A 27,778-nucleotide genomic window follows, 5' to 3' on the forward strand; every position below is an offset into this window, starting at 1 on the left:
CCTGAACATGCATGCAAATCAGAGGTTTCACTGCATTTGCAGCATGCTTGTTCTAGGTTGGCAATTCAGACACTACTGATGCATGAAATCATGAACTGCTGGGAAACTAGTAATGTTTAAAAGGAAATAAAAATGGCAGGTTAGTTGTCCTTTAAACTACACGACACTGCAGTTGCCTCACTCTATGGCCTGGCGCACACCAGAGGAGTTTTTCTAAGCGTTTTGAGTTTTTAAATCTGCTGCTACTGTTATCCTATGTGTCTGTGCACACTGAAGCAATGAGGTTTTGTAAAAAAACCCATAGCATTACATTTGGAAGAGCTTTTGAAACCTCTAACAGCTCTTCCCAATGTAATGCTATGGGTTTTTTTTTACAAAACCTCATTGCTCCAGTGTGCACAGACACATAGGATAACATTAGCAGCAGATTTAAAAACTCAAAACGCTCAGAAAAACTCCTCTGGTGTGCACCAGGCCTATGTCCCTACCTATTGTGGTAGCCGATAAACAGAAAAAGTGGGGGATTGTTGTTTATCCTATATCATTCTAAATTGTCTGTGCTGTGTGCGTCGTCTTCCTATACTATGTCTATGCCATGTGTACCACAAATAATTCCGACTATAGCTCTTGCTGTATTTGGCGAAATAAATTTGATTCTTCTTCTTATCCACACACTTGCTATGACAACAATCTAAAGCTGAAAAGCATGGCTGTATTTAAGTAATTATAAACTATACGATCCAATGGTTTTTTTTACCTCTTCTCTAACTGCAAGAGCTGAGAGCCTGCCCATTTACAGTGGCTGTAGTGGTATAGTTGCCTGCTGCTCCCTACCACCCACAACAAATATGGAGTGTAGATAGCTATCCAGTGGCCAGAGATAGCAGTGGTGCAGAAAGAGGAAATGACTGTAAGCAATCAGTAGCATCAATTGGTATTACAGTAGTGCAATACATACCTTATCTTTTTCAAAATGTAATTACCAGCTTCCCTGTAACTTCCTGTTCTCAATGACAACAGGAACTGAAGGAGAAATCTGCCCTGTAGGGACAGATCATAATAAAACCCTTTTTCTACTGTATATGAGACTTCAGTAGCTGTTCCTTTCACACATTTGCTAGCAGAGCAAGAATCTGCTTAAAGCGGCATAGTAAGGTAAATTGTTGCAGTTGTGAAATATTACATTGAACAGACAGTAGTCAGAAGTTGTATTCTACAGGACATCTTCAACTCATATTTTCCCCCGTCGTAGGGCTGACATCAGATTCTGCATGTCATACTACTTCTCAGTATAGCGAATCAGATACTCAGGATAAATCTGATGCTTCTCAAAGATGATGAATATGGAAGGGTTACTGACACTGTCCACACAGCTGTCATAGAAGCTGGAGGATGAATTGCCTTTGCTTGGTGGGCGAAGGTAAGCTGAGGATCCACGGACATAATCTCCCACTAGCACTCTGGCCACGATCATAATGTAGTTGCGAGAGTCTGTATCCTTACAGTAATTGTGTGAGTAGGAGGCATCCCGGGCAAAATAGCTGCCTGGAAAAAAAAAAGTCCATTGCAAAATGTTGGTAATGCTGGTGACTAGGGATGGTTAATAAAAATGTTAATTGAGTTAATGCAAGTACAGCAGCAACATTTTATAATAAATAGTGCTATTTAATAATAATAAAAAAATAGTACCTTGACATCATAAAATTAAATATGAATAGCAATGTGTGATGAAACATTGAAGTTTGACAGACCACATACACGATACAAGCAGATCAATTGATTTTCCTTTTTAATAAACATTATCGATTGAATAACTTTTTTGATTGATTTTTTTTTCCATAACAATCTGATGAGATGTGTTGGAAAAACATCAGCTAGAAAATATAAAAACTGAAATTTGATTGTTTGATATTTTTGGGAAAATCAATCATATTGGTTCACTTTTTCTAATTATTCAATCAAGCGGGGGAAAAAAGATCAGATTTCTCTGGTTGGGAAAAAAAAAAAACCTCTAAAAAGTGTTAATGGAGAAAAAGTTACTGTATTTTTTTCACCGTATAAGACGCAATTTTTCTCTGCAAAAAATGGGGAGAAAAAGTCCCTGCGTCTTATACGGCAAAGGCAGGGAATCCCCGTCTTACGAACGCCCGCCGATACGAACCGCGACCCACCGTCGGGGATTCCCTGCCTGTGCGTCCTGCTGTGGCAGTCTGCTTCCCCCCGCTTGCCTCTACCCCCTCCTCGGGTCCCACCTGTGTGAGAAGCGGCAGTAGCTTACCTCCTCCATCTTGCCTGCGGCGACTGAAGACATCTGGCTTCTGTGGGCGGCTTCCTCTAGTGCCGGCTTGTAATGACGCGTCAAGCCGGCACTAGAGGAAGCCACCCACAGAAGCCGGGTTGTCTTCAATCGCTGCGGGCAAGATGGAGGTAAGCTGCTGCCGCTTCTCACACAGGGGGGACCCAAGAACACCAGAACGAGGGGGTAGATGCAAACTGGGGGCCAGACAGCAGGACACATGGGGGGGGGGGAGGGAAGAGAGCAGGACACTTGGGGGGGGGGAGGAGACATTGGGACAAAGGAGGACACCATTTGGGGTAGGTCATGTACAAGGTGCTCCTGAAATGAGGACGCACCAGGTTTAGTTTTATTTTTTTTCTTGGTTTTAGCCCTCTAAAACTAGGTGCGTCTTATACGGCGAAAAATACGGTAATACTGAACCTGAAGCGAAAATAAACGTATAAAACAATGAACTGTATGTGTAGTATGGATGATAAATAGAACAGCAGTATAGAAGTCTGATTTTTATAGCTTAATTTTAAAGATTAAAAAAAGACTCACTGTTGCAGTTTAGAATCCATACTCAGCCTTAAGCAAAAAAAAGAAAACAAAACTCTTCAATGTTCCTGCAGCAAAACCTCATTATCTCCCCTCTCCCTGACAAATATCTACTTAGGGCCCATTCACACTTAGAAGCGCAAAACGCTGGCGATTTTTGCCGGTTTTTTGCGGGAGTGATTATTCCGCGATTTCACGCCGAAAAATCACTGGACAGTGCAGCGATTTGTCCACGATCGCCATTAGCGCTTCTATGGCACTGAAATGCGATCGACGGGAAATCTCCTGAAAACTGTGCAGGCTACGCGTTTGCGGATGATTTATAGTAATTACCACAAATCGCGCAAGTAAGAATAAGGCCCATAAGGTTTTATTACACTAGCGCTTTCAAAAACGCTAGTGTTTGAGCATTTTGCTGAAATCGCCAGCAAAACGCTCAAGTGTGAATGGGCTCTTAAAGCGGTATTAAACTGACATAATATTCAATAAAAAAGTGTTTTACTACTTTTAATCACCCATACAATTATCATATTTGTGCACAAATCGATTATAAGAAGACAAAAAAAAAGCTTGATGCACACACAACATGGTTTAAACATCAGACAGTGCAACTTCCAGATGAGAAAATAAACTTAGTATAAATTGCATGAAGAATAGAGAATCCAGGAACACTCGTCGTCATATCACTCCAACACAGTTATAAGGTACACAATGCTTATCGGACACAGGTAGCAGTATAGAGGCGCTGAGGATGGTCGACGATCGTTTCGCCCAGCGGGCTTTCTCTAGACCGTGCCTTGAGAAAACCCGCTGGGCGAGACGACTGTCAACCGCACCTCTATACTGCTGTCTGTGTCTGATTCAGTATTGTGTACCTTTTTTTTAATCACTGTCTGATTGTTACAAGCATTTTAAATGAAGAAAGTGTTGGAGTTTTATGACGAGGGCTCCTGGATTCTCTATTCTTCGTGCAATATTATATTTGTGCACAAGTAGTATTATTTATTTAGAAATTACAAGTTCCCAAAGTATAGTATATTTGCTGTGAAAGCTGCCATTGCATTTCATTCATAACTGGAGTAGTTATATTGTAATGTACCCAGTAATGATTTTTGAGCTGCTGCATCTGTTCTGGACACAAACTCCTGCCAGGGAATGTTTAGATTCTTCACTTGCTACAATTAAGTAAACACAAGATAATGTTATCTCCATTTCAGATGCGGCTCTCACTGCAGGGAGCTTTCGATTGAAAAAAGTAATTCCTGTATTTAACCACTTGCCGACCGCCCCCAGGCGATGGGCGGCGGCAAAGTGGATCCCTAAAGGACCGCAATACGCCCAAGGGCGTTGTGTCCTTTTCGCATGCCGGGGGATCAATCGCGTCATTGATGACGCGCACTTCCTCCAGCAACTGGCTCCGCCCACCCGCCGCAACATCCAGCCGGCCATACGGAAGCGCCGGCGGGATGTTAAACCCGCGATCGCCGCTACAAAGTGTATAATACACTTTGTAATGTATACAAAGTGTATTATACAAGCTGCCTCCTGCCCTGGTGGTCCCAGTGTCCGAGGGACCACCAGGGCAGGCTGCAGCCACCCTAGTCTGCACCCCAACACACTGATCTGCCCCCCCCCACCCCCTGATCGCCCACAGCACCCTCAGACCCCCCCCCCCCCCTGCCCAGCCCCCAGACCACTGTTTGCACCCAATCACCCCCCTAATAACCCATCAATCACTCCCTGTCACTATCTGTCAACACTATTTTTTTTTATCCCCCCCCCCCCCCCCTGCCCCCTCCTGATCGCCCCCTGCTCCCTCCTGATCACCCCCACCCCTCAGATTCTCCCCAGACCCCCCCCCCCCCTCTGTGTACTGTATGCATCTATTCCCCCTGATCACCTGTCAATCACCCCCTGTCACTGCCACCCAACAATCAGCCCCTAACCTGCCCCTTGCGGGCAATCTGATCACCCACACCAATAGATCGCCCGCAGATCCGACATCAGATCACCTCCCAAGTGCAGTGTTTACATCTGTTCTCTACCCTAAACACCCACTAATTACCCATCAATCACCCCCTGTCACCACCTGTCACTGTTACCTATCAGATCAGACCCTAATCTGCCCCTTGCGGGCACCCAATCACCCGCCCACACGCTCAGATTGCCCTCTGACCCCCCCTTATCAATTCACCAGTGCATTAATTACATCTGTTCTTCCCTGTAATAACCCACTGATCACCTGTCACCCATCAATCACCCCCTGTCACTGCCACCCATCAATCAGCCCCTAACCTGCCCCTTGCGGGCAATCTGATCACCCACCCACACCATCCGATCGCCTGCAGACCCGCAGTCAGATCGCCTCCCAAGTGCATTGCATCTGTTCTCTCCTCTAAACACCCACTAATTACCCATCTATCACCACCTGTCACTGCTACCCATCAGATTAGACCCCTATCTGCCCCTAGGGCACCCAATCACCCGCCCAAACCCTCAGACCCCAGCCCTGATCGCCTAGCCAGTGCATTACTTGCATCTATCCCCCCCACTAATCACACCTTGAGACACCCATCAATCACCTCCTGTCACCCCCTAGCACACCTACCCATCAGATCAGGCCCTAATTTGCCCCGTGTGGGCTCCTGATCACTCGGCCAAACCCTCAGATCCCCCTCAGACCCCCTTCCGATCACCTCCCCCTCAGACCCCCTTCCGATCACCTCCCCAGTGCATTGAGTGCATCTATTTTCCCCTCTAATCACCCCCTGAGACACCCATCAATCACCTCCTGTCACCCCCCTAGCACTCCTATCCATCAGATCAGGCCCAATACAACCTGTCAACTAAAAGGCCACCCTGCTTATGACCGGTTCCACAAAATTCGCCCCCTCATAGACCACCTGTCATCAAAATTTGCAGATGCTTATACCCCTGAACAGTCATTTTGAGACATTTGGTTTCCAGACTACTCACGGTTTTGGGCCCGTAAAATGCCAGGGCGGTATAGGGACCCCATTCTAGAAAGAAGACACCCCAAGGTATTCCGTTAGGAGTATGGTGAGTTCATAGAAGATTTTATTTTTTGTCACAAGTTAGCGGAAAATGACACTTTGTGAAGAAAAACAATTAAAATCAATTTCCGCTAACTTGTGACAAAAAATAAAATCTTCTATGAACTCACCATACTCCTAACGGAATACCTTGGGGTGTCTTCTTTCTAAAATGGGGTCATTAGTGAGGTTCCTATACTGCCCTGGCATTTTAGGGGCCCTAAACCGTGAGAAGTAGTCTTGAAACAAAAATGACCCGTGAAATCCTAAAGGTACTCATTGGACTTTGGGCCCCTTAGCGCAGTTAGGGTGCAAAAAAGTGCCACACGTGGTATCGCCGTACTCAGGAGAAGTAGTATAATGTGTTTTGGGTTGTATTTGTACACATACCCATGCTGAGTGGGAGAAAGATCTCTGTAAATGGACAATTGTGTGTAAAAAAAAATAAAAAATTGTTATTTACAGAGATATTTCTCCCACCCAGCATCGGTATGTGTAAAAAATACACCCCAAAACACATTATACTACTTCTACTGAGTACGGCAATACCACATGTGTGGCACTTTTTTGCAGCCTAACTGCGCTAAGTGGCCTAAAGTCCAATGAGCACCTTTAGGCTTTACAGGGGTGCTTACAAATTAGCACCCCCAAAATGTGAGGACAGTAAACACCCCACAAATGATCCCATTTTGGAAAGTAGACACTTCAAGGTATTCAGAGAGGTGCATGGTGAGTCCGTGGCAGATTTCATTTTTTTTTTTTGGTGCAAGTTAGAAGAAATGGACTTTTTTTTTGTCACAAAGTGTCATTTTCCGCTTACTTGTGACAAAAAATAATATCTTCTATGAACTCACTATGCCTCTCAGTGAATACTTTGGGATGTCTTCTTTCCAAAATGGGGTCATTTGGGGGGTATTTATACTATCCTGGAATTCTAGCCCCTCATGAAACATGACAGGGGGTCAGAAAAGTCATAGATGCTTGAAAATGGGAAAATTCACTTTTTGCACCATAGTTTGTAAACGCTATAACTTTTACCCAAACCAATAAATATACACTGAATGGGTTTTTTTTTAATCAATAACATGTTTGTCCACATTTTTCGCGCTGCATGTATACAGAAATTTTACTTTATTTGAAAAATGTCAGCACAGAAAGTAAAAAAAAATCATTTTTTTGCCAAAATTCATGTCTTTTTTGATGAATATAATAAAAAGTAAAAATCGCAGGAGCAATCAAATAGCACCAAAAGAAAGCTTTATTAGTGACAAGAAAAGGAGCCAAAATTCATTTAGGTGGTAGGTTGTATGAGCGAGCAATAAACCGTGAAAGCTGCAGTGGTCTGAATGGAAAAAAAGTGGCCGGTCCTTAAAGAGAATCTGTAACGACAAAATGTCCCCTGGGGGGGTACTCACCTCGGATGGGGGAAGCCTCAAGATCCTAATGAGGCTTCCCACGCCGTCTGCCGTCCCTCAGGGGTCTCGCTGTAGCCCTCCGTACAGCGGTGACGTAATATTTACCTTCCTGGCTCCTGCGCAGGCGCTCTGGCGGCTGTCGGCTCCGAAGGAGGTGGAAATACCCGATCGCCGTCGGGTCCGCTCTACTGCGCAGGCGCAAGTCTCCGGCGCCTGCGCAGTAGAGCGGACCCGACTGAGATCGGGTATTTCCGCCTCCTTCGGAGCGAAAGCAGCCACAGCGCCCCCGCTGGAGCCTGCAAAGGTAAATATTGAATTGAACAGTCGGGCCTGTCGCCGGCTGTTCGGAGGGCTGCAGCGAGACCTCCGTGGGACAGAGGACGGCGTGGGAAGCCTCATTAGGATCCTGAGGCTTCCCCCACCCAAGGTGAGTACCCCCCAGGGGACGTTTTTGATGTTACAGAGTCTCTTTAAGGTGGGTAAAGCCCACGGTCCTCAAGTGGTTAAAGGGACACTTAAGTCATAAAAAAAAAAAAAAAGAATCACTCGCGTCCCCTGCCTGTCAGCGAAACAGGAAGTGGCTGCCGGTGGGGCCAGGAGGATCGGAGGGAGACGGCGAGGGCACCGGACAGCTGCAGGGGGCTATTGGAAGCCCTAGGTGAGTAAAACTCATTTTTTTTTGTTTGACTTAAGTGTCCCTTTAATGCTGGGAATGCACAATTAGATTTTTCAGCAGATTTACTGTCCGATACAATTTCCCGATAATTTTTTTTTTATCAATTTCCATTCACTTCGATCAGAAAAACAATCAAAAATCAGATCAGACCTGTTGGAAATTATCTATCGAACCATCTATCTGCCCAAAAAAATCTTGTGGTGTATTCCCAGCATAACTGAATGCGGTTTTGCTCAAAAAAATAAATTGTGGTAGTATATTATATGCTGTAAATCCTAGGTTCGCAACGTGTGGTATGCGTATCCCAGGGGATACGTCTGATGGTTCCAGGGATACTCCAGCTTGATACACAACAAATTTAGCGTTTTGGAAAATGATAAATCTTTATTTAAACACCACTAAATTAATATTTTAGCTAATTAAACGTAATCGTAAATGCTTGGAAATTATTTAGAACCAATTATCATGTACTACAAGTAAATATATATTTGTTAAGGGGTACTTGTTGATAATGTTTACTATGTTAGGGGGTACCTGGTGAGTGCAGGGTTTTTAAAAGGGGTACATACCAATAAAATGTTGAAACACTCCTGTAAATAATCTTTTAGAACAAAGATGAAATGCTGGGTTTCATACCACTTTAACTGGACTGAACTTGGCTGGGGTCACACTTGCACATGGCAGAAAACTGATGCTTTTTTTGCATGGACATTTCTTTCTTTCTACTATGATGGGGAGGGGGGTGTTACCATTTTCACTTAGGGGGCAGCAGCCAGGAGTCCATCGCACGCCATTACTGCCACATACATGATTGGGCACTTTTGACCGAAAACTTTCCAGCATGTTTGATTGACACATTTTAACTACTTGCCGACTGCTCCACGCCAATTGGCGTGAGCAGTGCGGCAGCCCCAGAACCGCTCCACGCCGATTGGCGTGATCGGCCGTCTGTGGGGCTAGCAGGAGATCGTGTGCATCTCCTGCTTGGGGGGGCGGAGCTCTGCCCCGCCTTCAATCTCTGAGCGACTGTTAGACCGCTAAACCGCCGCCTAATTACTTTGTACAGCACTGCGATCTGCAGCAGCGCTGTACTGGGGACAGCCGTGTCACATTCTGTAAAACAAAACTTTCCACGTCAGCCTTAGTCTATGTAGGTGTTAAGTAAACCAAGGGTCTTCTCTATGGACGGCACTTGTATTTTTGTATTTGCAAAATTAAAAAAAAAATCTCTCAATCTCCTTATGACTGTATGTTCTAACATTGTCAACAGAAATAGAGACTGACTAAGTCTTACAAGCTGAAAGCTTACCGTATTTCTTTTAAATAAGCCAATAAACTAGAGCTTGTATTTTACTCCAGCAATGCTTAGCTACTAAAGGTGCCCATACTTCAGAAGATTATGGGCAGATTCGATAAAATGTATCTCTAATCGAATCTGATTAGAGATAAATTTGTCTCTTCGCCAAAGCTGCCCATATAATGCAGGCTGATTCCCATCCGATTTCAGCATGAAATCTTCAGAGAATCGTCTGAGCCCACCATATCTGCCCTGCCACTGCCCCTCTAATGTATAAATGTGTGTGCATTTATACATTACCTGTCCTATCTCAGCCTCCAAGCAACTTGATCTGCCTTTAAAGGACAACCGAGGTGACATGATGAGATAGACATAAATAACTAGGCTGTGCCCTTTTTTCTTTCTCTGCCTGAAAAAGTTAATCATCAGGTATGCAAGTGACAGTTTCTGTCCAGGTCAGACTATAGCATAACCCCCACAGATAATTACAGCCATAAAACACTTTCCTGTCAGTAAATGGCTTTTGAGACAGGAAAGAGATACAAAGGGTCAATAATTCATAGATTTAAGCTCTAGCATACTTCAATGAAGGTGTCACTGAGCAGAGACAATGAAAACAGTAAAAACTAGAGTTAAGTATAACTGGGTAGGCCTGAACAATTTTAGGAAAAGATTGAATTGCACGATTTTTGTCTGAAATTTTCGATTCTGTACACTATTTTCGCTACACAACGATGGGTCAGATCGCTCTGACCATCCAGTCGCTCTCTACCTGGCGGGGACAGTCTTCGACAACTACTATTACTGCAGTCCCCTCTCTGCTTGTAACATGGCGTGTGCTGCTGCCTAGCTGAAGAGTGACGGTGACTACACTGAAAATGTAACCTTGCTGCTGCTGGCTGGACAGCTTCTACTAATCACAGAACCACTGGCTTCTTCACACAACTATTACACTCATCATCTCCCCTGAGCACTGATAGGTTACATGGGGAGTCACTGCTGTCATGTCACACAGTACTAAGCAGTGTATAGATAGGAAGTCAGCTAGATATATAATCATATTCCCCTACCTCTACATATACCTAGCTGACTCCCTATCTATAGAAGCCAGTGGTTGGGTGATTAGTAGAAGCTGTCCAGCAGCAGCGAGGTGACATTTTCAGTGTCACTCACTGTCACCCTTCAGCCAGGCAGCAACACACACCACGGGACTGGCAGAGAGGGGACTGCAGTAATAGTAGCTGTTGTAGACTGTCCCTGCCAGGTAGAGAGCGGACAGAAGTGTTAGTAAATTGCTGTGTTAATGGCTTCCCTGGGCTGTGCATCTCCAGCTCTTCTCATCTTCCGGGGGGGGGGGGGGGGGGAGGGAGGTGGGCGGGACCAGCCGTCCTTCCCGTGTCTGTTATTTGACTGAAGTATAAATCTACCCCGCAAAGTTAATGGCTGCAATTGGGGCTCGAGGGGTTAATGACTGCACTGCATACAGTGTTGCAGCCATTAACCCCTCCTGTCTCTTAACCTGCTGGGCGGTCTGGACGAGCACAGCTCGTCCAGTACCGCCGGAGGCTGCCGCTCAGGCCCTGCTGGGCCGATTTGGCTGAAATAAAAAGCAGCACACGCAGCCGGCACTTTGCCAGCCGCGTGTGCTGCCTGATCGCCGCCGCTCTGCGGCGATTCGCCGCGAGCAGCGGCGAAAGAGGGCCCCCCTAGCCGCCTGAGCCCTGCGCAGCCGGAACAAAAAGTTCCGGCCAGCGCTAAGGGCTGGATCGGAGGCGGCTGACGTCACGACGTCGGCTGACGTCGATGACGTCACTCCGCTCGTCGCTATGGCGACGATATAAGCAAAACAAGGAAGGCCGCTCATTGCGGCCTTCCTTGTTTATTCTGGGCGCCGGAGGCGATCGGAAGATCGCCTCCGGAGCGCCCTCTAGTGGGCTTTCATGCAGCCAACTTTCAGTTGGCTGCATGAAATAGTTTTTTTTTTATTAAAAAAAAACCCTCCCGCAGCCTGCCTGGCGATCTTAATAGAACGCCAGGCAGGTTAAGTGCAGCCAATACCTCCTCCAGGTCCCCTAAGTGGTGCAACAACGCTGGGTAGTGGATGAAGGAGTCTGGCTGCTTTGAGCATATACTTAGTCATTGTGATTTGTTGCACTTTTCACAACTTGTCTCTTATGCCTGGTGAGAGACTCACAGGAGGGTTATTTAGGCTGCATAATCAGGAACAGAGTTGGCTGGATAGACTTATATTTGGGTAATAGGAACATTCCAGTTTAAGAGGGTCAAATATTGGGGTCAACTTATACAAGCTATCAACTTGCATTCGAGGATATACGATAGGCCTTTTTTGATTGGTGGTTGGGGGTCCCTGATTTGATGTTGCTGGGACTTTCATAACCTGCACAAACTCCTCACCTTTCCCATACGCCGTCCCATGAACTCCGCAGATGCGCCAATCAAAATTCTGCTGACAGATGGCATCGATCAGGCTCCCACTGGTGCCATGAAACACTTGGCGTTCTTCCACCTCTTTCCCTCCATTCCGTTTTTTCATCTGCTCCTTCTGCCTGTAAGCAATGAATTCATGTCAGATCCAAATGTGTATTTCAAGAGAACAGCCATAGCCAACCTCTTTCTGAAGATGCTGGCTGTCATGCAGAAACCTCTGTCTATATCACTCACCTTTCAAGGAGATGGCCAAGATTTTGTTCCTGGCCATTACCTCAGGGTTCTCCTCTAGAGAAAATAAAAATTATGCATGTATATATATATGTATGTATGTATATATATGTATCTGCACAATTGGCAAGTGTTGGTGTCACACGGGCTGATGTCCCCATGCCTACTTGAAGCAGGCTACCATGTCACAATCTTTCGGTCTGAGATTGCTGCTTCACAGCTGGCAATAGGAGGGGCATGGATGCTACAGTCCATCACCGGCCCTTCGATTAGATGTCTGCAACATCCCAGGTATCTCAAATGTAGGAAGGAACACCGCTCACAACACCAGCCAGGAGCAGGACAGAGCACAGCCAGGACAAACAGTCACATAGGAAGGGAAGAGCGAAGCTTCCCTTCCTCTGTAACATCCCAGATAGTTGTGGGAGGAGGCAGAGCCATCCTGCCTCTCAACCCCCACACCCCAGTTAGTCAATGGAGACAGATGTGGCTCAGGAGGAAGCATATGCATGGCAGGTCCCTGAGGTAGGTGTGGAGAGTATGTAAGTAAAAGACCCCATAAGGCAATTTACAGGATGGCACAACTACCAGTTAGGTGCAGGTAGGAGGAAGAGCTTTGTTTAAAAACACACCTGAAGTCTTCATACCAGAGATCGGACTTTCTAAACGTATTCAACAAAATTGAATAAGTTTCTCGTTGTGGCGTTCCTGTCCATGTACAAGAATTGTTGTACTGCGCATGCACAAATTACATTCTGCTCCTGTGCAGTAGCTTAAGGGCCTGTTTCCACTACACGCAGATTCTGCATGCAGAAAACTGACTCCAATGAATGTCTATGGGCCTGTTTCCACTGAACGCGATTTTTCTGATGCAGATTTCCCATAGGCATTCATTGGAGTCAGTTTTCTGCATGCAGAATCTGCGTGTAGTGGAAACAGGCCCTAAAGCTATTCATGCATGAGCAGCTTCTTGCTACTGTGCAAGTGCAGACCAGACTTGCCAATGCTGGGCCCAGAGGCTGCCCTCCACTTAGGCAAGTATCTGTTTTTAAAACTTTCATTACAGGTTTTCTTTAAAAAGTAAAATTCTGGAACTGGGCTTAACAAACACGTGCCAGAAAACCTCATATACATACTTATTCTATGTGAGCAGTGTAGAAAGTATTACAGAACGAGGATCAGCATTTTTAAGAACTTGTTAATTAATGGCCACTCCCATAGGGCTCTACTGATGGAGAATGTGTTTCAGCAAACCTGGATTTCAACTCACCACTGATAGACCTCCCATAGCGCTCGGTTCTGTATCCGCTCAATGCTCTGTATCTGGAGGGAGGACAGCGTGCGGAGAAACATGGCCTCTATCCCCTTGTATTCTGAAGAAGATGGAACAAGGCGAACCAACTGGAATGCGATCACAAAATGTAGGAAATGTCAGTCACCCACATTGCATGCAGAGATAAAAAGCTACCTAAAATCATGTTTCCAAAGGGCGGAAAATGCCCCTTGTATGAACGGGCCCTCACTCCTTTTGCTCATATAATTATTCTACCTAATTTTTGTCCAAAGTAAAGTCCTCTGTTAAAAACCTGAATCACAATGCAGTTAGTGGTGGTGACTGTTATTTGCATGTTTCTGCTATCCATTGATCAAGTAATTCTAATTAAGAAGGACATGGAAATATAAAGGGAAAGGATCCAAATTTGATTTGCGAATTCCCAACAGATTTTGAGTACAACAGATTGTGAAGGTAAGCTCTCATACTACATGGCAGTGGTAAAATTGGCCAATCCAAATTGGTTGTGTGAATGTGACCTTACATTGCTAATCAGCACAGCTGTGTAAAGAGGCCATCCCTTAGGGCCTGAGCCCACTGACGCAGTTGTGTCCGCTTTTCAGCACCTCTAACATTGATGTATAACTGAAAAGTGGATATAACTGCATAAGTGGGCTCAGGCCCTTAGTATAATATACATCCGTGGTCATTGTTCACGACCCACCTTGTTTTCTGTGTTGTGACTGTTGTGAACGAACAAAAAAAAAAAAAAAAAAAAGAGGAGAAAAACAGAAAACTTATTGCAATTCTTGAATTGAAAAGATATTTTGACTGATTGTAACATTTCAAAAATCTGACCAATGTGCCACATACATTCAATTTTTTCCCAATTACGAAAAAAATAAATTAAAAACTCAGAAAAAATTTGCTTGGGTCTGCACATCAAGTAATTGACAATGTACCCTACACCATTCAAGAGATGTTCATTAGAGTGAAATAACTGTCCAGAACATTAGAAAGCTCATAATCTCATAAGCAGGCGTAATATACTATTACGCGAGAATTGTATAATTAATTTCTTGTATACTGACAGACAATGACGTCTTTGGAGTATAAATGCGTGTCAGTCATCTCTGATCCTCTGTAAAAGGATCTATGGAGCTCAGCTTCCACAATATTGAAAAAAGTCTTCGCAGGTGTATTTTGTGTAGTTAACATATATTTTAGACAAGGTCCTCCGTGTCTTCAATGGCTCCTCACCTCTACATACCCTGTCTGTGCATTGACGGGTGAGCCCCTTGTGTGGCTAAAGGTGCATAAACACATCTGATTTTACCACCTTCATATAGTGAGAACCTACCTACTCAATCTGTTGGCCCTCATGCTACATGGAAGTTTTAAAATCGGCAAACTATTGGCCAATCAAAAGTGGATGTGTGTAACAGACTTAAAGAGGAACTCCAGTGAAATTAATGTAATAAAAAAGTGCTTCATTTTTACAATAATTATGTATAAATGATTTAGTCAGTGTTTGCCCATTGTAAAATCTTTTAAATCCCTGATTTAAATTGACATTTATTACATGGTTTATTATTTACTGTTGGCATGTGATGTAGCTGCTGCATGGTTTTTTGGCAGTTGGAAACAGCTGTAAACACCTTATTCCCACAATGCAGCAAGGTTCACAGCCAGGAAACTGCCAGGAGTACGTACTCAGTTTCTTGTTGGAGGTGTTTCACCACATTATCAGTCATACAGCGCCCCCTGATGGTCTGTTTGTGAAAAGGAATAGATTTCTCATGTAAAAGGGGGTATCAGCTACTGATTGGGATAAAGTTCAATTCCTGGTCGGAGTTTCTCTTTAAGAAATGTTAAAAATGAAAGTATGCCAGCTCAAGCTAGGTTTTTCACATTTATTTCTCAATTCTGGCAATGGCAACCATGTTCTTCCCCATCTCTCTCCAGCATTTGTAGGTTGTCTTTACACAACCATCTAAAAATGCCGGGTTATCTAGTAACGTATCTATACAGCCTCGGCTCTGCAATGTTGCCTCAGGTATCTGATTCCCAACAGGCAACATGGCTCACACATATGTATGAGGCTTAACCTCTTGAGGACTGCAGGGCTAAACCCCCCTAGTGACCAGGCCATTTTCAGTAAAATGTGCCACTGCAGCATTAAGGCCAAACTGCAGGGCCGCACAACACAGCACACAAGTGATTCCCCCCCTTTTCTCCCCACCAACAGAGCTCTCTGTTGGTTGGGTCTGATCGCTCCCCCATGTTTATTTTTTCTTTTATCAATATTTGTGTCTTTTAAAAAAACAAAAAAACCCTGTTCCCTCCCTCCCTCCCCCCAGCCAATCATGACGATCAGCTCTCATAGGCTTCACCCTATGAGAGCCGATCACTCTCGTCCCCCAGGGGGACAGCCGTGTCACACGGCTGTCCCCAGTGCAGCGCTGCTGCTGATCGCAGCGCTGCTCCATACAAATAGACGGCTATCACGCCGTCTAACAGTCTCCCGAGCGGCGATAGCCGCTCGGAGACTGAAGGCGGGGCGGAGCTCCGCCCCCCTAAGCAGGAGATGAGAGCGCAGCGTGCGCCCGATCTCCTGCAAAACAGAGCCCCAGGACTTTATGCCAATTGACGTTAGGCAGTCCTGGGGCTGCCGCCGCGGCCACGCCCATTGGCGTGACGCGTGCGGAAAGTGGTTAAAGTGTACCAGAGGCGAATGATAATAAAAGATTTTATGCATACCTGGGGCTTCCTCCAGCCCCTTCTGCACCGATCACATCACGCCGTCTTCCTCAGCCACCTTGTTGTCCCAGTAGAAGCCCCGTAAGTTTGGCCAGTCAATGCATGTGCAGTGTGGCTGCGCATGCCCCTTGTCTCGCTCCTGCATCTGGGAGCGTTCTGCACCTGTGCAGTAGTACTGCGCAGAGCGCTCCCAGCCACAGGAGCGTGGCGGGGTTCGTGAACGCAGCCGGGCCGTGCGTGCGCAGTGCGCCCTGACTGGCAAAGCTAACAGGAAATCAAGGAGGCGGAGGAAGACGGCATGGGAGCGATCGGTGTGGTAGGGGCTGGAGGAAGCCCCAGGTATGTACCAATGTTATTTTCGTTCGTCCCAGGATCACTTTAACAGTACAATGCTATCTGAGGCAGTGGCTTAACTTGCAGTCACATTTCTGCTAAAATCTGACTGAATTCAAGTGTTGTACAGAGGTACATCAATTGCTTCTACTCCACTGATTTATTAGAAGCAATTGATCCATTGCTAGATCAAGTCTCTAATTACCTTGGAATGGGGAGAAATATACAGATTTATTTTTACTATACTGTATCTGGAAATGGACTTTGGACATTTTTAGTTCAGCTTCTCATTATTTCATGCATGTGATAGATTTCCATTAATCAGCTATGCACAATGTTTTGTGCATAACAGGTTTGCAATAAATATACTGAGTGTACTAGACTGATTTCTGTTGTTCCATTTCCTGTTGAGCACGGACCACCTGACCGCACCCACCTGCTGAGATGAAAGTGTTCCCGAGCCGAAGCTGGGGTACAAAATTAGATACTTACCTAAAGAGAGGGAAGACTCCGGATCCTATTGAGGCTTCCCTCTCTATTTTAATGTCCCCCGTTGCTGAGCATGGCCCCCCCTCCCTGAAGATTAATGACAATGCATTGTCGCTAATAACACCGTGGCTGCATGAGCCTGCCCGCGCATGCGTAGTAAGCTGGAGCTAAGGGCGTGTGGCACGTGTCTGCTGTGCGGCCCTGATCTGGAGGGGAGCCACGCTCAGTGATGGAGTAGAGAAGGAAGCCTCAATAGGATCCTGAGGCTTCCCTCTCTTAGGGCCCATTCACACTAGAAGCGCTTTTGTGAGCTTTTTAGCAATTGATTAGCATTTTTTTAAATCGCTCCCATTCACTTTCAGTAAAATCGCGGTGATTTCGCATTCGCATATGTGAAAATCGTGGTAATTTTTTCGCGATTTTAATGAAAGTGAATGGGAGAGATTTGAAAAAATGCTAATCAATCGCAAAACGCTCAGAAAAGATATTAAGGTATTTGATTTTGATCCTGAGCTTTGGCTTGGCATCGCTTTAAAACAAACCTGAACTGAAAGTAAACTCAATTAATTGTATAGTAAAAGTGGTATGTAAAACTGTCCTGAGATCTCATTATTATGCCCATTGTAAGGGGTTGCACGGATAATACAACCGCATCATAATGCAATTATATTGCAATGGTACATTCACGCATTAGTGGCATGGTACGGCGAATTTCGTCACAATGACACACAGCATGCTGTACAGTTCCCAGACGATGTGTGCGTTTACAGCTGCAGTGAACCATACTTCTATGTAGTATATTGTTCACTATATGTGTTGCCTCGCACTCACAACACGCAATGTGACTTTCAACATTAAATAGACATAGGAAGTCCGCACTTATTCACAGATTCCTTTATTAAATGAATGTTTTCAAGATTAAAATGCCACAAACATCACATTGCTGGCATGTTTCGGACAAAAACTTGGTCTCTAATCATAGCTAGTTACATGGTAGCACTAAGGCCACATACACACATCAGACCATAGTCTTTTGAAAATGAAAGATCACAGACCAATCTTACCACCCTTCATGTAGTATGAGAGCCATAATCTACACAGTCTTTTCTATGGAGCTGAACTCCACATCATAAAAAAAATCTTTGCAAGATGCTGCACACACAGATGCTGTACAGACACAAAAGATCAGTATCTGCAAAAGATCTGTTCCTGCCTAAAATCCATTCCTGCAAATTGCAATGATAGTCTATGAGATCTGCAGATCATAATACACACATGATTTGATTGACATATATCTGCAGATCAGATCCACCAGGATGGATTTTCAGATCTGCAGATGATTGCTTGATCTGCAGATGAATGTCAGTTAAATCATGTGTGTATGATGATCTGCAGATCTCATAGACTATCATTGCAATTTGCAGGAATGGATTTTTGGCAGGAACAGATCTTTTGCAGATACTGATCTTTTGTGTCTGTACAGCATTTGTGTGTGCAGCATCTTGCAAAGATTTTTTTCTGATGTGGAGTTCAGCTCCATAGAAAAGACTGTGTAGAGTATGGCTCTCATACTACATGAAGGGTGGTAAGATTGGTCTGTGATCTTTCATTTTCCAAAGACTATAGTCTGATGTGTGTATGAGCCTTTAGGATGCATATATAGGGGCTACATGTTGGACACCACCTATGAAACCACCCCTCTGAAGGGAGCAGGGAAAGATGCAAATGATTCAAGGGAAGTGCAGGTCCACACACATAGCTAGTGAAGCCCAAATAATACAACAGAAAACAAACGTCTAACAATCACAAAAAACATTAAAAATTAACTGTAAAACTCCAGGTGCAATAAAAACGTTCTAACGATGTTACACTGAATGTATGTTACCAAGGAACATAGGAAAACCAGGTAAAAGAAAGAAGGAACAGAAACTAGGGATGGATAGTATGGTTAGAAGCAAGGAAGCATGTCAGGAGGGAGGCCAAAATGCTTGGAAAGCTATGTAGTGAGCGCCAAGTTCCACCTGGCCTTAAGACCTTGGGGGGACCCTGGTGCCCAAAAGAAAAATCCACATGGCCTCTCTCCTGAGCAGCTTTCTATATGAATCACCCCCTCTTCTGGAAGGAACAATTCTTTCTATACCCTGGAAGAGAAAGCCAGTCGTATCACCACGATATACATCTCGAAAATGTTTGGCAACATTTGAAATGTTGGTGGACAGCCAGCCTGAGCCAAGATAGTGTTCGGCTACTCTGTCTCAAAGGCCTAGTGGTGCAACCTACATATCGCAGGCCACATACACTACAAGTGATCAGATAGACCACATCCTTTGTACCACAATTAATAAGGAAAATAAGCTTGTTAGTATCAGATTCAAAATTACAGAGATGGAGAATAAGATATTCATATCTGATAATCTAAAAGAGTACGATGATTTGAATAAAAAGATGCGTGACAATATAGCTAAAATGGAGACACCAAGGAGGAGTGCACCTAAATCCTCAGGTCACACACAGCGTAGGTCACGATCCAAATATAGACGTAGGGACGCAGCGTCAGCTTTAGTTCACCGGAGGTGACTGATGCACAGTCAGTTCCAGTTGAAACTCCTGTTAGTATTTGAAAGGCTGTATCATCACAGGAACCCTCACAGGGCCACAGTGAAAGAGTAAACACTCCATCCCAACCAAAAAAAACTTGCAAGGACAGCCATTCTACCTTCTCTTTCAGGGTATAGAAAAAAATTGTTCCTTCCAGAAGAGGGGTGCGATTCATAAAGAAGGCTGCTCAGGAGAGAGGCCATGTCCCACCAAGGCCTGCCAGGTGGGACTTGGCGCTCACTACATAGCTTTCCAAGCATTTTGGCCTCCCTCCCGACAGGTTTCCTTGCTTCTAACCATACTATGCATCCCTAGATTTTGTTCCTTCTTTCTTTTACCTAGTTTTGCCATGTTCCTTGGTAACATACATTCAGAGTGTTTTTATTGCACCTGGAGTTTTACAATTCATTTTAATGTTTTGTGATTGTTAGACTTGTTTTCTGTTCTATTTGGGCTTCACTTGAATCATTTGCATCTTTCCCCCCTCCCTTCAGAGGGGTGGTTTCATAGGTGGTGTCCAATGTGTAGCCCCTATATACAGTATGCATCCTTATTTCTACCAGCAATTGTAACCAGCTATAATTAAGGGCCAAGTTTTTGTCTGAAACATGCCAGCTATGTGAGGTTTGTTGCATTTTAATCTTGGATACATCCATTCAATAAAGGAATCTGTGGATAAGTGCGGACTTCCTCTTTCTATTTGCCATTGTATGGGCCTTGTGGACCTGGTCGAGCACTATTCACGTAACCAGTGGGGTGCAGCGGTATTCACTAACTTTGTGACTTTCCACCTGGTTGTGATCTTATTTTTAAGCATGCGCAATGCAACATGTATAATATGAAAGTACATAGCAAGGAAATGAGCAGCGCTACTTAAAAACAGACTAGTGCCTACCTGCAAAAGAGTGCAAGCCCCACTTGTGGGGTCGAATACACACCGAGCATACACATGACCTGTCTACCACTAGAGGAGGATGTTGGTTTCCATTAACAGCTTGCATGCAACCTATTAAGTACTCGTCCCTCCCACTGCAAAAAAGTCAATCCTCCATGGGAGGGGCCTAACACTAACTAAATCCTAACCTATGTATATGCATAGCCTGGGTGCGGCTAATCAAATAAAATCAAAAAGAGCGCAAAAGGTGGATCAGCGCGACACCAGGCCGCCTCCGAATGGCCTCCATCAGAGATGCGCTGAGCCCCCCCAGGAAGGTGCGTTTGTAGTTCCTGGGGGGGGGCTCAGCGCATCTCTGATGGAGGCCATTCGGAGGCGGCCTGGTGTTGCCCTGATCCACCTTTTGCATAATATGAAAGTAGCCTAAAGGGAATTTCTAAGGAATGACTACTTTAAATGTACAAATTATGGAATTTACTCCCCTTTCCTAACAAGAAAAGATCTTAGTGGGAGAACAAGGACTTTAATTAAGCTTATAAGTGTTCATGTTTGGTACACCTTGTTTCTATATACAATATATTATGTAACAATATAACTGCATAAACACAGCTGATCTATGTAGGCTCTTCCTGAATATAATAATGCTGCACAGTGACTGGACTGTGCTTTGGTTTCCCTTCACATTGCAAGTCAAGTTTCCTGCTCAAACTGACTAGCAAGGTTGCTGACTAGACCTTTTCACACCTTCCATTTCCCACCTGATAGTGACAAAAAAGGGAGACCTGTAGATAAAAAATATGTATGGAAATATAGAATAGTAAATCTACTAAAGTTATCTGAAATAATAACCACTAAAAGTAATTATAGAATGAGCACTAAAAGACCTCAATGAACACCACCCACAGATTTCCAGTCATGGGATAAGCCATTCTGCTCTGTAGCCTCACCTTGTACCCCACTTGGGGCACCTGTCCCACGTCCCAGTGGCCCGGGAGGGATTTATCGCTGACCTTAGAAGGATCTGACTTCCTGCAAAACAGAAACGGTAATTTATCAAAAACCATTCACATTTTTTTAACCTGAGCAATATATAGCTGGAACCAGGATAATTAACACAAATGTGGGTATCCTGAATAATATCACTGCATTCTATTATGTTACTACAGTGCCTTGATCAGATGGCTACACTGCTGCTGTGACATGCTTTTAAAGGACAACTGAAGTGAGAGGGCTATGGAGGCTGCCATATTTATGTCCTTTTAAGCAATACCAGTTGCCTGGCAGCCCTGCTAATCCTCTGCCTATAATACTTTTAGCCATAGAACCTGAACAAGCATGCAGCAGATCAGGTGTTTCTGACATTATTGTCAGATCTGACAAGATTAGCTGCATGCTTGCTTCTGATGTGATTCAAACCCTGCTGCAGCCAAATAGACCAGCAAGGCTGCCAGGCAACTGGTATTGTTTAAAAGGAAATAAATATGGCAGCCTCCCTATCCCTCTCACTTCAGTTGCCCTTTAAAAACGAAACAGCTGTGTTCAAGCAATGTTGCACTTTGTTTTTAAACTATGCTGGGTTTCCTAACAGAAAATAGTGGATGTATCTGGATTACCTGTTTTTTAAGTCTTTATATAAATAATTGAATATATTATATTTTGTAAACACTCGTTTATACTGGCCCAAAAAACTAAGTATTCATTGAAAGTATTATGAACAGTTTCTAAGATTACGTGCATCCCTGCTCCCTGTCTGCATCCCCATAGTAAAGAGCGCTGTGGAATTCAAGTCGAAGTGTCTTTTTCCACCTAAAATACCAGCCATGACCTGCAGCAACATTTTCTCAACTAGTACGTGGAAGACTGCAGGATGCCACCTAATTTCCTTCAGACTTATTTTGTAGTATGATCCCCAATCCACCTGTGTGGTATAATGTCTTCCCCAGCTGATGTGCCAGTCCACCTGTGTGGTATAATGCCCTTTCAAGGTTGTTGTGTCAGTCCACCTAAATGGTACAATATCCTACTGTGCTAGTGCACCCATGTAGTATATATATACCTGTATGGTTTAATTCTCTCCCCCAGCTTCTGTGACAGTCCAACTGTGTGGTATAAGCCTCTCCACCAGGTGCTGTCACAGTCCACCTGTATGGTATAAACTTCTCCCCAGGTGCTGTCACAGTCCACCTGTATGGTATAAACTTCTCCCTCCCCAGGTGCTGTCACAGTCCACCTGTATGGTATAAACTTCTCCCTCCCCAGGTGCTGTCACAGTCCACCTGTATGGTATAAACTTCTCCCTCCCCAGGTGCTGTCACAGCCCACCTGTATGGTATGAACCTCTCCCCAGGTGCTGTCACAGTCCACCGGTGTGGTAGAATCCCATCCTCTAGCTGCTATGAAAGCCCACCTGCGAGGTATAATTCTGTTCCCCAGCAGCTGTGTCCCATAGTCTGCTTCCTTCACAATGGGCTTAGGTGCACACAAATCACACAAGCAATAAATATAAGGCTATAATCCTTTCTTTTGTATCCCTATAAAGCATTGTTTACAGAGTTAAAGGGATCGTAAAAGGTAAGGAAAAAAATGAGTTTCACTTACCTGAGGCTTCTACCAGCCCCCTGCAGCAGTCCTTTGCCCACGCAGCCACCCATGCTCTGGTCTCCCGCCGCAGGTTAGTTTTATTTATGCCGACTTGGAGGGCCAGTGCGTCTGGGCAGCTCTGTCCATGAGTATCCTGGGTCTTCTGCCATCTCCTTGCAGCCTCCCTGTGCACGCACAGTTTCTGAATAATCCTCCAATCCCCCACCATGGTTCAGTCTTCTTACCGCAAGTTGCTGTCCACTGCGCCTGCGCATTCCTGGCCAGGACCGTGCAGGCGCAGTGGCCGTCGGCTTGCAAGTTGGTAGTAACAAACCGGCGCTGCGGCGGGGGACCAGAGAATTGTTCAGACAGGGAGGCTGCAGGGGGCTGGCAGAAGCGCCAGGTAAATTAAAAAACATTTTTTTAATCCACATTACAAGTTTCCTTTAACCTTTTAAGTACTAGCTGTCTCTGCCCCCTTAAAGAGAATCTGTAACGTCAAAACTTCCCCTGTGGGGTACTCATCTCGGGTGGGGGAAGCCTCAGGATCCTTATGAGGCTTCCCACACCGTCCTCCGTCCCTCAGGGGTGTCGCTGCAGCCCTCCGTACAGCGGTGACGTCAATATTTACCTTCCCGGCTCCTGCGCAGGCGCTCTGACGGCTGTCGGCTCCGAAGTAGGCGGAAATACTTGATCGCCGTCGGGTCTGCTCTACTGCGCAGGCGCAAGTCTCCGGCGCCTGCGCAGTAGAGCGGACCCGACTGAGATTGGGTATTTCCATCTACTTCAGAGCCGAAAGCAGCCACAGCGCCCCCGCTGGAGCCTGCAAAGGTAAATATTGAATTGACAGTCGGGTCTGTCGGCGGCTGTTTGGAGGGCTGCAGCGAGACCCCCGTGGGACAGAGGACGGCGTGGGAAGCCTCATTAGGATCCCGAGGCTTCCCCCACCCGAGGCGAATACCCCCCAGGGGATATTTTTGATGTTACAGTGTCTCTTTAAGGACCAGAGACTGCTGGTACCAGAAAATGTGGAATACCAACGAATCCTAACCCTCCGCGAACCTCAGGTCACCCACTCTGCCGTCTCTATGACAGCAGAGTTCCTGTGAGCCGAATCAGGAGCCACTTTCATTGGCTCCTGACCGTGTCCATCAATGTAAGCCAATGGGAGTTGCTTACATTGATAGACAGGGTCATGAGCCAATGAAATCAGCTCCTGACCCGCTCACAGGGCTCTGCGGTTATAGAGAAGGCAGAGCAAGTGAGCTGTGGCGGAGAAATATCGACGCGATCGGCGAGAAGGCGTCGCTTTGGAGAGTTGAAATCTACGCCCTGGCAGCCACATCAGCATCAAAACAGGGCGTAGATTTTAATTAGCGTCATCCTTAAATGGTTAAAGCGCACTGAAGAACTAAAAAAACAAAAAAAACAAACCAAAGTGCTCCACTTACCTGGGGCCTCTGCTAGCCCCTTGCCAGCCCCCGCTCCGGTCCTCCCTCCACCAGCAAGTTGTTACTGCAACTGCGCCTGTGCGCTCTGTGTATCTTTCTTCGCGTCCCAGCCCGCAATTGCGTCTTGCGCTATTAGCTGGCGGCAGGAGAACGGAGGATTGTGGAGGACCAGCAAGGGAAAGGAAGGCTGCAAGGGACTGGCAGAAACCCCAGGTAAGTGAAACACTGTTTTTTTTTTATTTCTTCAGTTCCGCTTTAAATAAAGCATCTTCATAGCACATGGATAGGCAACTGCCCTAAACTGCATTTGCTTTAATACAAAATCCGTAACAATGGCCCTTTACCTATAGTAACCATTAGAACACTGGTCAGCTCGAATTCACTGGCTACGTTGATGTCACAGGCTCCTTGTGATCTGATTGAGTTATCACCAATATACCTTCACATATCACAACATAACCCAAGTTACACTGTAATCCATTCACATATAGGGTGGTTAAGTATACCTCATTTTTATCTGCTTCACATCCTCAGCAGACACATATTTAGGCCTTCGACAGATGCTCCTTTCTGTACCAAAACGCACATTCCTTTGCACCATCTCTAAAGAGAGAAAATACAGGTCAGCAATAGGGCAGAGGAGATACCTCATGCAAATACAGTATATAATGGGTGGCTAGAGTGCTGTGCTACTGAACAGGGAATTCCAGGTAAAAAAAAAAAAAAAGTGAGACCCTCAACAACAGAAAAATTAAGCTATAACTTAAGATATTAAAAAGTAAAAATACATTTCTATGAAACACTGAAATTGTGCTGTGTGTATTGAGTAAACCTTTAAGTAGGCTGGTAAGCCCCAAAATTATTTTCAGGGACAGTAAAACTGCACCAGAGCCAGAGGCGGACAAAGGCCAGTGCGGCCGTACAGGGGGCCCAATGCCCTCTACGGCCCATGCAGCTGCACCACAGTTGGAGCATGATTATTCTGTCGGTTCGTCTCTGTGTATTTCTCTCTGAAACACAGGAAGAACAGTGATATTTGCTTGTGGCCCAGTTATACACAAGTATGAAATGTGTGCTACATTAACATAGTGGAAGCAATGTGCCCAAGGTATGATAAAACTGCATTAAACCAGCTACATTGAAAAGGGTGAGGTGGCTTAACTTAATGAAGACAAATTCGTATACTAAACAACAAAGTTTTATTTGCACTGGCAACATGTTTCATTGGTCTGTGGCCAGAAGATTAATGAGCTCAAGCAGAAGGCGCCTTTCTGCTTGGGCTCATTAATCTTGTGGCACTTTATTCGGCCTGAGGAAGTGGCCACAGACCCACAGGACGCGTTGCCAGTGCAAATAAAATTTTGTCTAGTATACGAATTTGACTTCATTGAGGTAAGCCACCTCACCCTTTTCATTTTAACTGCTTTTATTGCAGTTTTATCATACCTTGGGCACCTCTTTTCCCCTTTGTGTCACCCACCCTCCTTTTGGAGGGGTGTTCTATTTGGTCAGGCGTGTTTCCACTACCCCCATAACCATCTAGAGCAGGGGTCCCCAAACTTTTTCGGTCCAGGGCCGGGTCAACATACTTCAGACTGCTGGGCGGCCGGAGTATACATAAAATGTAGAAAACATTACATTGAGTCTAGGTAGTGTAAACTATTACCTGTGAACATGTGCAGCCCTTATGTCTCCCATTTAACCAAATCCGATAGTATGCCCACCAACACAGCATGTGCAGATAGTATGTCCTGCAACACATAGGAGAACTCCTCCGGAGGAGAAGCAGCCATTCATGTGGCGCATGAAGAACATCTTTGCTACATACAGTGAAGCATACCCAGGTCACAACCTGCAGTCCAATTGGACCCATGTGCATTGGTGGTGCCAGCACTGCTATTCTATGTGTGGGTCTCAGATATTTAAAGATGCAGTTGCCCGTATCTATAAGTAATAGATTTTGAGAGTGGGGGGGGCTTGTGAAAAAGCCTCAGGGGGCCGCATTCGGCCCAAAGGCCTTAGTTTGAGGACCACTGAGCTGGAGAGGTTTTTTTTTTCATCTAGAGTGACCGCGTCCAGCCTGTCTGGACACACGAGTAGAGCCGGGCTTGTGCATCTCCACCTGCCTAAAGTTGTTGGTTGCCCACCTGCAACCTTCCTTTGCGAGTACAAGTTACACTTTCGCACTTGACTACTGTTGTGACATCATTTGGGCTCCCGTTGTGCTTTTTTCCTAGGTAGCCAGGCATAGCAGGTGCCCCAGTATAGGTAGCCAGGCATAGCAGGGGCTCAGTATAGGTAGCCAGACACAGCAGGTACCCAGTTTACGTAGCCAGGCATAGCAGGTGCGCCAGTTTAGGTAGCCAGGCATAGTAGGTGCCCCAGTTCAGGTAGCCAGGCATAGCAGATGACCCAGTATAAATAGCCCCTTGAAGTCCTTCTGGTCCATCGCTGCCACTCTGTGCTGCTCTACCTACTTTGCATCACAGAAAGTTGCAAGTGAGGCTCTGTGCCTCCTCCATCGCACTCCCACAGCTAGAAGCATGATGCGCTTGTGCTATAAGTAAAACGTGTAGGGGCCCATGACTATTAAACTCTACCAGCTTTTGGAGGGGGCAGTGCTAAACGGAGCAGTGCAGAAAGACAGCAAGGGCACAGGACTTCAAGGGGCTAGATAAGAAGCCCCAGGTGAGTTAAACAAGCCAGATTTATTTATCTTATTTCATTTTAAATCCTTTTTAAGAGAGGGACAATGGAAAGAGGAGGGGGGAAAGAGAAACATAGAGAGGGGATAGTGAGATGGGGAAATGGAAGAGAGTGAGAATTATAGGAAAGGCAGAGGGTGGACAAAAAAAGCGAGGGTAAAAACACAGGAGAGAGAAGGAAGGTGGGAGATGGAGGTAGAGGAGCAGGAGGTGGGAATGGAGAAACCTCACAAGGATAATCTCCCCCAGACCCATTCGCAGGGACAAACACACCACCAAACTGGTGGTGTGGCAGAAAACAAAGAGTTGTGGTCAATGGATCGTACTCAAAATGGGAGACTGTTAGCAGTGGGGTCCCACGGGGGTCTGTTCTGGGTCCAGTGCTCTTCAATTTATTTATTAATGACCTAGTAGATGCAGTAGTGAGCAATGTTGCTATTTTTGCAGATGATACAAAATTGTGCAGAATCATCAACTCTCAGGAAGATAGTGTCATATTGCAACAGGATCTGGATAGGATGGCTATATGGGCACATACATGGCAGATGAAATTCAATGTTGACAAATGTAAAGTCATGCATTTTGGACATACTAATGGTCTAGAACCATACAAAATAAATGGGATACAGTTGGGGACATCAAACTTGGAGAAGGACTTAGGAGTACTCATTGACAACAAGTTAAATAATCGTACTCAATGCCAAGCCGCTGTAGCTAAAGCTAACAAAATTTTGGGAT

The 27,778-nt window shown here is 45.2% G+C and overlaps 1 protein-coding gene across 1 annotated transcript in view; it reads right to left on the minus strand.

Moving 5' to 3' along the window:
- Positions 1 to 386: 386 nt before the first annotated feature.
- The window catches only part of LOC137564047 (protein mono-ADP-ribosyltransferase PARP12-like), a 64,721-nt gene continuing 37,329 nt past the window's right edge, over positions 387 to 27,778 (minus strand). Inside the window, exons 8-12 of the mRNA XM_068277346.1 lie at positions 24,842 to 24,938; positions 21,252 to 21,333; positions 13,227 to 13,357; positions 11,693 to 11,844; positions 387 to 1,545 (exon numbers count right to left, since the gene is read on the minus strand). Of these exons, the coding sequence (XP_068133447.1) occupies positions 1,280 to 1,545; positions 11,693 to 11,844; positions 13,227 to 13,357; positions 21,252 to 21,333; positions 24,842 to 24,938 (728 nt within the window). The 3' untranslated portion in view covers positions 387 to 1,279. The remainder of the gene's footprint in view (positions 1,546 to 11,692; positions 11,845 to 13,226; positions 13,358 to 21,251; positions 21,334 to 24,841; positions 24,939 to 27,778) is intronic.

The sequence above is a fragment of the Hyperolius riggenbachi genome, chromosome 3 (genome assembly GCF_040937935.1).
Source record: "Hyperolius riggenbachi isolate aHypRig1 chromosome 3, aHypRig1.pri, whole genome shotgun sequence".
Taxonomy (NCBI): Eukaryota; Metazoa; Chordata; class Amphibia; order Anura; family Hyperoliidae; genus Hyperolius; species Hyperolius riggenbachi.